This window comes from Salvelinus fontinalis, chromosome 5 (assembly GCF_029448725.1).
Source record: "Salvelinus fontinalis isolate EN_2023a chromosome 5, ASM2944872v1, whole genome shotgun sequence".
Lineage (NCBI taxonomy): Eukaryota > Metazoa > Chordata > Actinopteri > Salmoniformes > Salmonidae > Salvelinus > Salvelinus fontinalis.
Genome location: NC_074669.1, coordinates 6,415,014 through 6,429,844, shown reverse-complemented (window position 1 = coordinate 6,429,844; position 14,831 = coordinate 6,415,014). Strand labels below are relative to the sequence as shown.

The 14,831-nt window shown below is 42.1% G+C and overlaps 1 protein-coding gene across 3 annotated transcripts; it reads right to left on the bottom strand.

Annotated features, from left to right (window-relative positions):
* Window positions 1–1,029: 1,029 nt before the first annotated feature.
* On the bottom strand, window positions 1,030–6,825 carry LOC129854987 (calcitonin-1-like). Of its 3 annotated transcripts, none has more exons than XM_055922207.1 (5): window positions 6,711–6,819; window positions 5,696–5,787; window positions 4,622–4,756; window positions 2,656–2,838; window positions 1,030–1,911 (listed from the first exon to the last, which is right to left on the bottom strand). In XM_055922207.1, exons 2-4 carry the CDS (start codon window positions 5,779–5,781, stop codon window positions 2,676–2,678), a joined length of 384 nt encoding a protein of 127 aa, XP_055778182.1. In that variant the 5' UTR covers window positions 5,782–5,787; window positions 6,711–6,819; the 3' UTR covers window positions 1,030–1,911; window positions 2,656–2,675. The 3 variants fall into 3 exon arrangements, with proteins under 3 accessions (XP_055778182.1, XP_055778183.1, XP_055778181.1); XM_055922208.1 differs by having other exon boundaries at window positions 2,656–2,835; XM_055922206.1 differs by lacking the exons at window positions 1,030–1,911; window positions 2,656–2,838 and adding an exon at window positions 3,266–3,883 and having other exon boundaries at window positions 6,711–6,825.
* Between the last annotated feature and the right edge of the window lie 8,006 nt (window positions 6,826–14,831).

Genomic DNA, 14,831 nt, shown 5'->3' with positions numbered 1-14,831 from the left:
CATTCATCAGCATAACAGAAATGTATTCATATTGTCTATTTCATTGTTTAATGTTATTCAAACTCATTTTTTTATTTATTATTACCCCTTTTTTCTCCCCAATTGGTAGTAGTTACAGTCTTGTCTCATCGCTGCAACTCCCGTACGGACTCAGGAGAGGCGAAGGTCGAGAGCCATGCGTCCTCCAAAACACAACCCAACCTAGCCGTACTGCTTCTTGACACAATGCACATCCAACCCGGAAGCCAGCCACACCAATGTGTCAGAGGAAACCGTACACCTGGCGACCTGGTCAGCGTGCACTGCGCCCGGCCCGCCACAGGAGTCGCTAGTGCGCAATGAGACAAGGATATCCCTGCCGGCCAAACCTTCCCTAACGACGCTGGGCCTATTTTTCTAAACTAATCCAATCATTTAGTTAAAAAAAAATTGCACCAGTTACTGGTTTAGGTAGTCTCCTCACACTCTTCCTAAGCCAATGTTCATTAACTCATTATCTATGCAGGTTGATGGTAAATAAAAATTCCAGCCATTGGATATCCTAACATTAGTTGGATTCCAATAGGAATTGCACAGCACTTCACAAGTCTGCATAATGTGACTTGCAAGTAGGGTTGCATAATTCTGGTTGGTTTTCCAGATAGCCTGGATGGAAGGTTCCAGGAATTCCTCCAACCAGGAATGTCAGGAAATCTGGGAATTTTGTAACCCTACTTGCAGGCCTGATGTGGTCTGCAAACCATGTGTTTCTGGTTGCTTTATCTGGGTAAAGGTAGGCTTCAAAATAAGGCCTTATGAGATAGGCTTTGTCATAAAGACTATAATTAGGCCACAGGACAAATGAATTCAACAACCAGATCTCAGTCACACAATTCACTCAAAGGCAAGCAAGGTACACTGGGAAATTATATTGGAGGCGTGGCTTAGTGAGGGCATTATTTTTTTTAAAGTCAAGCTCATGCAACACAAATGTGGACCCCTACAGGGTCACAGTGACTCTACCGGTTTGAGTAATGACTACAAAATCACTTTTAGTAACAGTACCCGGATTTCTTCAAAAGTTTTGAGTAATGACAGCACATTGGGATTTTACAGTGAAGTTAGAACAGATTTCTTTGCTGCAGAATTCCCAACATGTTTCAGTGTTAGACCAAAGTGTTACGGAGAAATCTGCATGGTCTGTAACTGAAGCCACTCGTCCCATGTAAAGGTAATATACTATCAACACAACGGTTCTCTCTTCACCTAAACATTTCATGAAACTTTTGAAGAACAACACAAGTACCCCAAACCCAAATGTATCTAAAATACATTTTAATCTTGCTGAAATTCACAATTGTTACAATATTAATCTCTTGAATATTTTTCATCTTCATTCTCTTCTTCGTAATCTTCTTATAATCTTGAAACATACTGTACAATCATGTCATGTAAAGTGTTTTACATCAAGGCACAAGACAGCAGTTGTGAGAGAGCCAAGGGAAAGCTGATCTTTAATGTCTATCCCTGCGGGTCACAGTTGCCATGGGGACAGGGGGTATGAGTGACAGGGCAAATGGGTCACATGGTACAAATGTGCTCTAAGACAATAGATAGTAAATAATAAATAAGCACTGATGCTTTCTCCATACATTTCAAATTAATTTAATGTATAAAAAAAGGTATCGGATTCAGCTGTCAATGTACATAACGGAGGTTGCTCTAATTTTTTCATTTTTCCCCCCTCTGGTTTGCAAAAAGCTAAATTAAAGGTTCATAACATTATGGGAATGAGAGGAGTCCTACAATCTGAAGGGGTTTCTTTGTGTAGACTGTGGGAGAGTGGATAATAAAGCCAGTGTTTTTTTCTGTTTGTTTTGTTGTTTTCTCCCAGATATGTTCTGATGTCATCGCGTTAAGGAGGGTCAACATCTGAAAGGGAAGAGAGAGAGGAAGGGAGAGAACAGACAAGTCAACAACTTCAGTGCCCAGCGCCTTCTGTCAGTCACAAAACTTAAGTCCTCTGAGCAAACAAGAAGACCAAGCAATTATTTGTCATCAACACAGGAAATCAATTATCTATATGTAAAATCTTAATTAAAAAATATATATAGATATATTTTCTAATGCTCCCTCTCATTGAAGCCACGAAGTTCAAGGCCGACCACGGTATTGCAGGCATTGTTTCCAGAAAACAGGGTGCCCCATTCTAGTGAAGGGGAAAATGGCAATCTTTGTAGTCAATCTTTGTGTCAATAAATACACATTTTGTAGACAATCATGGAACCAATAATTGCTTCTATTACACCAGATGTATGTCCTTGGACATACAGAAGAAGCTATAAGGATAATGTACTATAGTAGCTAATGGCAGCCTGCAGTACCCCGGTCGGCCTTGAACTTGAGATACTCAATGAGAGGGGGCAACACTGAACTAGCCTGCAACGTCACTTCCTGGAGTAGCTCAAACTGCGCATGTTATGTCTCCATGAGACGCCATCTTAACCGGCTTTCTTGTCTTCAAATATCTATTGAGTCTTCACACGTGATCAATGGTTTTGTTCATTCATATATACAGTCGTCATGTCAGGCATTTAACTAAAAGCTAGAGAATAGAAATAAGGCCTAACCAAAAGAACGTAGACGGAAAGGACAGCGAGGAGGAAAAATATTCACCCTGAAGGTTGTTGGACTGTTCACATCTGTGTGTTTCTCCTCCGCCGGCCAAAAGCCTTAGAGCCTACGTTAGTGGGGACAAAGTTACTGTTGCCCATGCCCCCCGACCGGCTCAGAAAATCTGCTAGGCGGTGAGTCACACAGGTGGCCGTGTTGCAGGCTCGCTTCTGTGCTGTAATGCTGCTTCAGGAATGGAGACAGGGTTAATGGTGAGCCCTGCTCCGCACCTCGTACACATACAATACACATTTGTGTTCACGCTCATGCCAGACACTCACAAACATACACATATTCAAGCACACACACAGATGGCCTACACAAGTGCACTATTACACACACGCACACACACACACACATAAAAGTAGACAGAGGATTAATATAGTCTCTGGAAATGTTCGATCATTAGAATGGTTCAGTTGGTCATAATTCTTACCTTGAGACTTGGTGAGGGTTTTAGAGACAGTTCAAGGATATTGGAACTGCTATTATAACTATGATTTATTCTATGCTGCAATTCAAACAATATTGAATGCAGTTGTTGGAAGAGTCAAAGTTCCATAAAATAAATAAGTACTAACATTACATTTCTTAAGAATAAAAAGTAAAAGTCTTCCTGGTATAAAAATAGGTTTATTGAAAAAGAAACATGGTACCGCATAAAGAAACCATTTATTATGGTCGAATAATACGTAGGTTATCTCTCATGAATTTGGAGATTTTAGGAATTTGTAACGGAATCAAATTATATGAATATACACTCAGAAAAAAAACATCTATACATTTCGAGTCATTCTTTTGAATAATTGTAATTTAGATAAGTTCTCATTTCGATTGTCTAAACAGATACAACGTCATTCTCTGCCGAAAGGGGAAAGGAATTATCAAAAGAAGAAGGGAAAAAATCACGGGGGCGTTGCGATGGGAGATCCGCTCATAACGTCAATCAAGCAGGCAAAATCTACATGCACAGAGATTTAAAACCAGGAGGACATTCAAATTAAAAGTGAAAAAGAGTGGGAACAGGAGGAGGGCGAAGGGTTAGATGCTGTCAAGTGTCTCTCCGTAGCTTGCATAGCGTTCGCTCTCGGGCGCGCTGCGTTTCTTGCCAGGCGTGCCCGCGCCCACGTCTGTGCGGGGGAACGTTTGTAATTTGTGCAGGTCCTGGGACAGTTTGCCCAGCATGCAGGTGCTGAGGTTGGAGCAGCGCTTGGTTAGGGGTCTTTCAATGCTGTCAGAGGGGAGAGACAAACATGCAGAAAACAGGCTCATAGTAGCTGGACCCATGCAGGTTTCTCTCTCCAACACACACACACACACACTTTATCTCTCTCACGTTAGTACTGTGTCATCCCCCTTTAATTCATGCATGTCTCATACACAATGCATTGTCAGACGTGCTGTCATAGGCAATAAATTAACATTTCCAAAATATCATGCTTCCCTTCCAAAAACGTTACATCAACCCCCATGCTCCAACTTCATTGTATCTTCACACCCACCCTCATTTCACCCCAAACAGAACAGAACGGGTAGCTTCCTGTTGTCATGCAACTCTTTCCGCCTCCACTAATTGAGACCATGCACTTATCCATCCAGTTGGTCATTCCCCGCTAATATAATATCTGCAGCAGGCAAACACACTGTTAACATTCATCCATTCAAATAACTGAATGTCAAACTTATCCACGTGGGAGGAGTTACGACAGAGAATCAGTTGGGAGGGATTAGGATCTGGATCTCTCTCCTTGAGATGGAGTTAGTAACCATTCCTCTGAGCACATACCTCCAAATGGATTAAATCAAACGGCAGGTGGCTAGAAGACGTCTCTCCACACAGGTAATATAAAAGTAGCTCTGACCATCAATACTGATCATCACGTTGTATTCATCATCAGTCCATTAATTGGTAGCTAAGAGGCAAACTCAGGCTGTTCGAAATGCAGGAAGAAAAAGCAGTTGTCTGTACCTATTGCCTTCATTCACTTGCTGCTGCAGCTCTTCAGTTGTCATCTGCACAAACTCCTTGACTATGGCGTTGAGTAACCTCCGTGCCTCGTAGTCCGTGAGCGTGACTTGGTCTGTCATGGACTCTATGCCCGTTCTAGAGGAGTAAGAAAGGGGGTGGGTGATGCACAGGGATCAACGTAAAAACTCAAATGGAGTTATCACCTGGGGGAGAAAAAAAAAAGATCCTCAGAGCATCACTGAGTCTAAAGATATGACGTGGGAATGGAATGGACCCCAGCCAACATGGAAAATAGTCATCTGCTAAGAGTACTCCGTCTAAAAGGGCCGACGTGTGACCTAGTTCAGATTTATAACGGGGAGTGGCTTGGATGTTTTTCTATGTCTCATTTATCTCTCCTAAATTAAATTACTCTTGTTTTGTGGTGTTTTTTCTTTCTGCAAATGTCATTACAGTCCCCTTTACACCTTAAGGGATAGTTCACCCAAATTACAAAATTACACATTGGTTTCCTTACCCTTTAAGCAGTCTATCGACAAGGTATGACAGCAATCCATGCTTTAGTTTAGTTTCCCTAGCATGTGGAAACCGTGCCAACATTTTAGCATTTGTGGCACAAATCCCATTCAAGTCATGGTACCGATATTAGCATTTTCCGTGTATCATGACCAAATCATCAAAAACTATTTCAAATTGATTGTGAAGCTCAACAATGTTAGCATGTGGAAACAGTGCCAGGGAAACTAAACCTAAGCATGGATTGCTGTCCCTTTAACTGCAGTGCACTTCTGGGATATTGGATTAAGGAACATATGAACTTTTATGTATTTGTTACAGTTTCTAAATCAACAATTTACAGACCAAAACATGTGTACTATGTAACTTTTCTCACATAAAAATTATTTCCCCCAAAAAATGTAACTCATAATTTTCATTCTAAAATAATACAGTTATATATGGCAGCACGTCTTATCCATCTTTTCATGAAAGATTACACAAGTGTGTGTGAGCTCGTGTGATGTATGTATGTGTATGAGTGTCATTTTTTACATTCTGTATGTCCGTCGGGCTCACCTGGCAGGGGCTGCTTGTGAGCTGTACATCTGGCAAATGACCAGGGCATAGGCAACAAGGAAAGCAGAGATCTTCAACATAACCATGGTCCCCTACAGCAAAGAGACAGTCCCATCAGTGAAGCAATTACATTAACATTTACATGTGCCAATGAGAGAAGCAGGTCGCCAACACAAAAACATTCAGCATACTTTTACCAGAATGAGATTAAGCATTGTACGGCTAAATGTAACACAATAAAACTGTTGGTTAAAGGATTCCTTTGTTAAGTTTGAAATGAGCTGCTAGATGATGTATTTACGGCAGACTCAGCTTTACCGCACTAGTTCAGTTCAGTAGCACTGATCTCTCAAGCTGCATATCCATCCTTCTGTCTCCCCATGACACCTTCCATCCAAACAGTCTCTACTCTTCTCCACAGAGCAAACTATTCCTCCAGTCTCACAATATTGGGTACAGCACAGCACAGGAGAGGTAGTTCTCTGAGGAGGAGCCCTTGTCGTGTCCAGGAATGACGGGGGTCCAAGCCTGTCGGTTGGTGCTAACTGAGGGGACGTAGCGTTAGCTAGCCGCTGTGAGGAGGGGATAGTGGTTCCAGCCAGTGTGCCAACTCCCAGAGGAGGACCAGTACATTAGTGTAATGAGCTGCCACCACTTTCTCACACACAAGCACTCCATCTCTCTCTCCATTCTACTCACTGTTTATTTCTCTCCGTCTCTTACTTACTCTTTGGTATCTCACTCACCATTGCTCACTTTTTCTCTCTCTCTCATCTTTCTTTCCATCTTTTCTGTTCTGCCTCCACCACAGAGCTGAAGGAGAGTTGTGACCCCTACGGCCACACTTCAATCCCAATCCCATTACCGTCACCATCACATCACACTGCGCCAAAATGCAGGTCCACACTCCATATCCAACCGAGTTACAGAGTCCTCAGACACAAGCCATTAAGTCAACCTACCATCCAAATACACAGTCTCCACCATGTGGATCTGGTTAAAGTTCTCCACTTACCTTTTGTGTTAATCACCGGGCCCCCAAAAATTTATAGCTTTGTAGGAAACGCCTAAGTTGACTTCTCTCACTTTGAAGACCAACTCTTGGATCTGTAGCATGCAGTGCCAATGCACAAGCCTATATATCCACTGCTTGCATTTGTGTATTGACTGTGTAGGTGTTTAATTATCTCCCATCGGCCAATCCCGTCGCTGAGATGCTCCTGCGAGCCAATCGGATGACACCCCTTACTTTTGGCACACTAAAAAGGGATATGGCTTTGCAATGACGTCATTCTTTAGTCACTAAGTGCTCCATTCACAAAATCCACCAGTCATTTGGACAATTTGATATCCAAATTTCCATTGAGGTCATTAATTAACGAGGAGCAAATCCAATGAATTTCCACGGCAACCATCCCTCGCAATAAATATTTTATAGGCTTCCAAAAATGTTACACGCATGCTATTTTTCAAATGCCAAATTGATAAGCCACAGCAAAGTACTAGTAGGCAGGGCCATCTGCTGGGAATGAAGGTATACTGCAGTCCCATCTACTCATAGGTTGGTGCTACTCAACCAAGAGACATAGGGATCAAGTACCCCAGTCAATTCCACTGTCATGCTGAAACTCAAATACGGCCGATTGCTCTACTCAAAAAAGTTTACAATTATCTGAGCAGTTAAATAAAAGAGCATTTATTACCATCATGAATACAATCACTGCAAAGACTTCAACTCGTAAAAATATGATTTTACATGTCCTTATTTTATACAATTAAGATTTAAAAAATGTGGAATTTGATCATGGTTTTGAACTCCTCTAATGTAATCTGAGTTAATGAGTATGACTGTGTCTCAATGATCCACAGTAACACAGGGTTTATAAAGGGTTCACCATTACGTTATTCATCTACAAGTTACCTAGTCCACATACCAAAAGACAAAATTGGTATGAATTATGAAAACATGGCTAATGCGTTATAATGATTATCCCTGCCCCAGTCCATGTCCTTCTTCAATGGATACATTAAGTGGACTTCAACAGGGAATCATTGCAGAATCCCTGATGACAAAGACAGTTGTTTTCAAAAGCAATTACAGAACTGTTTGTCAGGTGGCATCATCTAATTTCCCTTCCTTTTCAATAGCGGGCAAAGCATCATAAAGTGTGTGTGTGTGTGTGTGTGTGTGTGTGTGTGTGTGTGTGTGTGTGTGTGTGTGTGTGTGTGTGTGTGTGTGTGTGTGTGTGTGTGTGTGTGTGTGTGTAAGAGAAGGAGAGTGGGGGGGCCTTTCCCTGCATGCGTCACAGAGGTACCACATTAGACAGGATGAGCCTTTTAGTGTTATTGAACAGTGAGCGGCGCCGAAGTCCCAGGCGCTAAATCACAGTCAAATGGACTGCGCAGAGGTCCCAGCCCCACACTACATGGCCACAAGTATGTGGACACCCCTTTAAATTAGTGATTTGTCTATTTCAGCCACACCCGTTGCTGACAGGTTTATAGAGTTGAGCACACCTCCATGCAATCTCCATAGACAAACATTGGCAGCAGAATGGCCCATACTGAAGAGCTCAGTGACTTTCAACGTGGCACCGTCATAGGATGCCACCTTTCCAACTAGTCAGTTTGTAAAATTTCTGCCCTGCTAGAGCTGCCCCGGACAACTGTAGGTGCTGTTATTGTGAAGTGGAAACGTTTAGGAGAAACAACGGCTCAGCCGCGAAGTGGTAGGTCACACAAGCTCATAGAACAGGACCGCCGAGTGCTGAAGCGCGTAGTGTGTAACAATCAACCGTCCTCGGTTGCAACACTCACTACAGAGTTCTAAACTGCCTCTGGAAGCAACGTCAGTACAAGAACTGTTCATCGGGAGCTTCATGAAATGGGTTTCCATGGCCGAGCAGCCGCAAGATCACCATGCGCAATACCAAGCATCGACTGGAGTGGTGTAAGGCTCGCCACCATTGGACTCTGGAGCAGTGGAAACGCGTTCTCTGGAGTGATGAATCACGCTTCACCATCTTGCAGTACGGCAGACTGATCTATGTTTGGTGGATGCCAGGAGAACGCTACCTGCCCAAATGCATAGTGCCAACTTTAAAGTTTGGTGGAGGAGGAATAATGGTCTGGGGCTATTTTTCATACATCCATCCAAATGGAGTAATCAGACTTATTGCTTTACGGTTTTTAACTTTGGGACAGAAAAGTTCTGTTAACATACATTCCTGAGTTGTCTCATCACATTTGCCGAAGTTGAGTTAACTAGAAATCTGTTTGCCTTGATTTTATAAATTGACTTAACTTTCGATTTCAAGTCCTTTCAACTCAACGATGTAAGGATATCATCAGCTGAACAATTTAAGCTTCATGGACCAACGTAGCGAAGTTGGGGGATAGCCCCAGGCAGGGACTCAAACCCGGGTTCACTGACTGTCAAGTGTCAACCCAACACCTTATACGTTGGTCCATGACGCCAAGAGAGCTGAAGTTGGATGAGCTATAATATACTGTAGATTTCTGCTCAACTATGGAAATTATTGTATTATTGACGGATGGCTGTTATATTTTTATTTTGATTGAGCCAAGTATGTTTGTGACAGACTAGTGTCTCCTTTGACTACTAACCAGTTTCAGTCCTGATCCATATAATGGACCAGACAGGTAGATCTATCAAATCTGAGTAACCACAGATCACATAAGGGTTAGAACAAATCAACTTACTATATCTGGTGAAATGCATCAGCCTCTGCAATACATGTTTCAGTTGTAACTGATCCCTGACCGACTAGCGCAGCTGTCTAAGGCACTGTATCTTCGTGCAAGAGGCGTCACTGCAGTCTCTGGTTTGAATCAAGCCTCCATCACATCCGGCCGTGATTGGGAGTCCCATAGGGCAGCGCACAATTGGCCCAGCGTTGTACAGGGTAGGTCATCATTGTAAATAGTAATTTGTTCTTAACTGGCTTGCCTAGTTAAATAAAGGTTAAATAAATAATATGTATAATACAACTTGCAGAAAGGTATACTGGGTAATATGTTAAACACGTGTTTAAGCCAGAACAGTATTTTATGTTGTAAGTGTCAGCAAACATAACTCTCGTGTGATCAACTCAGCTATTTGTGTTGCAAATGACAATATTTCAGTTAATTCTTTTTCAACTCACATTGAGTAAATATCATTGGGTTTTAGTGGAGTAGTAATTCATGTCAGCTCAACAATTTCCCAATTTGAAGTCCAGACAAATTGGATATTTAAGTTACATTTTTTTACAGTATTACTGTGTGTATTAATCGTACTACATACTTTTTTAGAACATAATGTTTATAAAAAAATGTATGCAGGAAGCAACAAATATAAATATCAGTATAAAACATCATTTCAAATAACCAAACTGCCTCCTATAGAAGATGCAAATACAGGTATCCGGACACGACCGTTCTTTTAGACTGCTGAAGCAAGGACACATATTTTCATCAGGAAATTGACATTTTCTAGTTCTTTACTTCAAACTTTGTATTGTCTTTCTATGCCATGGGATTAAGAAAAGTAAATATTACATCATCCAGTAATCTAACATGCAATATGCACTAATAACAATGTCGCCACCAAAACATTTAAACTTTTAATCACGAACAAAGATTGATGAGGATATAGACACCTTTGAACGCTACAAAGCACCCCCAACGTACAGAGACCGTAAATCCTTATATCAGAGATATACATCGTGATGGGGCCAAAGTGGAGTGATATGAATCGTTGATCTATGGATCTATCAGTGAATCATTGATCTATGGATCTATCAGTGAATCATTGATCTATGGATCTATCAGTGTCTCCATTCACTGTTGGGTGCTCCGAGGTTCGGGGGCAGTCCCCTGTCCATATAAATCACTTCCTCAAGAAAAAAGCAACAGCACTTAAGTCATTAGCAGACTCCAACCTTCTTTAATGGCTCTCAATCTCCAAATCTAATCAGTGCTGCACACCATCACCACAAAGGATGCTCTCCCTTGATTAAATTCAAGTTCAAGTGTGTGACCAAGCTCTTGTCTTTGGGGGCTCTCCCATTGGGGCGGTAAGGGAACATTTGAACACCTGCCGACTTCCATCACACTGGGATTACCCACAAGGCCCTAGAGTGCAGGCAGGCACACACACCCAAACACACACACACCCAACATACATCAATTCATTCATTATGCGAGTGGGATGGGGGCGCAAACAAATGCCACATTCAGATTTGGGGACAGGTCATTACTTAAAGGCAAATGGGAAGTGCCACTTGACTTGTAAGAGCAGCCGAGCACTTGCTGGAGTTTCTGTTGTTCATCCTGGGAGCATTAGAGAAATTACATTTAAGCGTTGAAACATTAGGGCATCAATTAGTTGGTCACGCCATATAGCGCGTGGCGGACTTATCATTAGGCAGAAGAGACAATTGCCTCAGGCCTCACATCATCAGAGGCCCCGTGGACTGGGCATAATAAAAAAATAAAAAAATAATAGTAATAAAAAATATATTTATTTTTTTCTCCTCTCGAGCCTCCCCCCCCCCCCCCCCCCCCCCCTCAGTTCACTGCTCTCGTTCTGTCTTGCTTCAGCAGGTTGGTCCAGCAGAAAAATCTGCGGGAAGCTTCAAAGTTGCATCATCTAAACAGTCTTCCTAGAACGGTCTATGAAAGGTTGCTAGGAAATATTATATATGATTATATGTAGAATCCTTCTTGCCTTCCAAAGAATACTTCTTGCCTTTCAAAGAATAATCAAAGAACCCTTTCTTCCAAAAATGGTTCTTAGGATGTTAAAGGTTGTAGGTAGAACCCTTTCACTTACAAAGAACCCTTGTCTTCCAAAAAAGGTTATTCTGATCATAACAGTTCTTGGTAGAACCCTATCCCTCCACAAATAACCCTTTTGGAACCCTTTTTCTAAGAGTGTACTACACGAGTGAAGAGCAAAATACACTTGTTAAGCTACATAACGTGCAAAAAATCCTTAATATAATGAGCAAATTAGAATACAGATGATGAGCACTCAACTCAATTTAGCTAACACTTTGGCCTCTGTCTGGGGCCTCCAATTCTCTAAGTCCGCCCCTGGTGGGGGGAAGCTTTGGCTAGCCCTGACATCATCCAGTGCTGTCTGCGTGCACACCGCTCTGCTACTGTAGTAGGCTGCTTCCTCCACTCTCATTCAAGTAAAAGGGGCCAGAGAGAAAAAGAGCCCCTTCAGCAATCAATGACTAGACCAATGGTTGATGTGGACCGGTGCTGGGTTACCAGATCTGAGTACTGGAGTGCCGGATCTCGGTGAGTATACAGTACAGTACCATGAGTACCGGCTCCCTAATCCTTAAACGTCAGGCGTTGATCTCTAGACAGTTGGCAATGGTGTGGTTTGAGAGAACAGTTTCCAAAAATGGCCTATTATATTGAATGAAGTTGTTGCATGTGACATTAGTTACACCGTCCAAAACACTTGAAGACATAAACCACAGAGATAGCAAAAGTGCACCACATTATAGCTAATCATTATCTCTTTGTTATGTTTACTTGCAAGGATTCCCTACTGCCTACTGAACACTGTCAGAAAAAAGGTGCTATCTAGAACCTAAAATGGTTCTTCGGCTGTCCCCATAGGAGAACCTTTTGAATAACCATTTCCACATAGGAGAACCCTTTTGGTTTCAGGTAAACCTAAGGAGAGAGCTGAAGAACCCTTTTGGAAAACTCTTGAGCAGAGCGTGTGTCCTCCTTCACAATCCGGTAATTCCGGTGCCACCTCCACGTACAAGTCCTCCGGTGGCAGCCCCCCGCCAGGATCCGCTAGTTTATCTAAACTATGATTATTTTTCTTGTAATTTTGATGTATAATTTAAGTGTTTAATTTATGTACTCATGTAAATACACATAAGACGAGACATCATTTGTAAAAAGACATGAAACCATTAAAAAGCCCAAATGTTTATAATGAAAATACATTTAATCCGAGATACCATCTTGTCTCATTTTCCCCTTCATGTGACTGCAGCAAAGCTAAGCTAGTTAACTTTGTATGTAAGTCAATGAGACAAGATGGTGTCTTGGATGCATTTACTTTTTACAAATGATGGCTCGCTAACAACAACTAGCTAGCTACGTTAGCAGTTAGTATGCAATCATTAGATACACATTTCATAAAAAGTAACCTTCTAAAATACATATCATTAGCATGGAACATATGTACTCGTGTAAATACACTTAATGCTGCCCATGGGGGTTTCTTACATTTAATACACAGGCCTTTTCTATACTTGATTTGTACAATTAGCCATGTACAGTGGGGAGAACAAGTATTTGACACACTGCCGATTTTGCAGGTTTTCCTACTTACAAAGCATATAGAGGTCTGTAATTTTTATCATAGGTACACTTCAACTGTGAGAGATGGAATCTAAAACAAAAATCCAGAAAATCACATTGTATGATTTTTAAGTAAATCATTTGCATTTTATTGCATGACATAAGTATTTGATACATCAGAAAAGCAGAACTTAATATTTGGTACAGACACCTTTGTTTGCAATTACAGAGATATACGTTTCCTGTAGTTCTTGACCAGGTTTGCACACACTGCAGCAGGGATTTTGGCCCACTCCTCCATACAGACCTTCTCCAGATCCTTCAGGTTTCGGGGCTGTCGCTGGGCAATATGGACTTTCAGCTCCCTCCAAAGATGTTCTATTGGGTTCAGGTCTGGAGACTGGCTAGGCCACTCCAGGACCTTGAGATGCTTCTTACGGAGCCACTCCTTAGTTGCCCTGGCTGTGTGTTTCGGGTCGTTGTCATGCTGGAAGACCCAGCCACGACCCATCTTCAATGCTCTTACTGAGGGAAGGAGGTTGTTGGCCAAGATCGCGATACATGGCCCCATTCATCCTCCCCTCAATATGGTGCAGTCGTCCTTTGCAGAAAAGCATCCCCAAAGAATGATGTTTCCACCTCCATGCTTCACGGTTGGGATGGTGTTCTTGGGGTTGTACTCATCCTTCTTCTTCCTCCAAACACGGCGAGTGGAGTTTAGACCAAAAAGCTCTATTTTTGTCTCATCAGACCACATGACCTTCTCCCATTCCTCCTCTGGATCATCCAGATGGTCATTGGCAAACTTCAGACCGGCCTGGACATGCGCTGGCTTGAGCAGGGGGACCTTGCGTGCGCTGCAGGATTTGAATCCATGACGGCGTAGTGTGATACTAATGGTTTTCTTTAAGACTGTGGTCCCAGCTCTCTTCAGGTCATTGACCAGGTCCTGACGTGTAGTTCTGGGCTGATCCCTCACCTTCCTCATGATCATTGATGCCCCACGAGGTGAGATCTTGCATGGAGCCCCAGACAGAGGGTGATTGACTGTCATCTTGAACTTCTTCCATTTTCTAATAATTGCGCCAACAGTTGTTGCCTTCTCACCAAGCTGCTTGCCTATTGTCCTGTAGCCCATCCCAGCATTGTGCAGGTCTACAATTTTATCCCTGATGTCCTTACACAGCTCTCTGGTCTTGGCCATTGTGGAGAGGTTGGAGTGTGTTTGATTGAGTGTGTGGACAGGTGTCTTTTATACAGGTAACGAGTTCAAACAGGTGCAGTTAATACAGGTAATGAGTGGAGAACAGGAGGGCTTCTGAAAGAAAAACTAACAGGTCTGTGAGAGCCAGAATTCTTACTGGTTGGTAGGTGATCAAATAGTTATGGCATGCAATAAAATGCTAATTAATTACTTTAAAATCATACAATGTGATTTTCTGGATTTTTAGATTTTAGATTCCGATTTTTAGATTCCGTCTCTCACAGTTGAAGTGTACCTAAGATAAAAATGACAGACCTCTACATGCTTTGTAAGTAGGAAAACCTGCAAAATCGGCAGTGTGTCAAATACTTGTTCTCCCCACTGTATATATAGAGTGAATCAGATGTACTGTTGTTGCCTTAACATTGGATGGGTGTATTTATTTGTTTTGCACACCACCGTCTTTAGTGATAAGATAGCTAACGTTAGCTGAAAAAAACACTAATTAGATGGTAGCTAACTGTTAGATAGATAGCTAGCTAGCTAGCTAGCTACATGAAAAGTTGAGAGCTAGCTTTAGCTATGTTA

Excerpts from the sequence above, each read along its gene's own strand:
- LOC129854987 (XM_055922206.1), bottom strand. The coding sequence starts at position 5,781 with ATGGTTATGTTGAAGATCTCTGCTTTCCTTGTTGCCTATGCCCTGGTC. Across the intron at positions 4,757-5,695 it reads TCACAAGCAGCCCCTGCCAG|AACGGGCATAGAGTCCATGA; the intron begins GTGAGCCCGACG and ends TTACTCCTCTAG. Across the intron at positions 3,884-4,621 it reads CAAGTGAATGAAGGCAATAG|CATTGAAAGACCCCTAACCA; the intron begins GTACAGACAACT and ends CCCCTCTGACAG.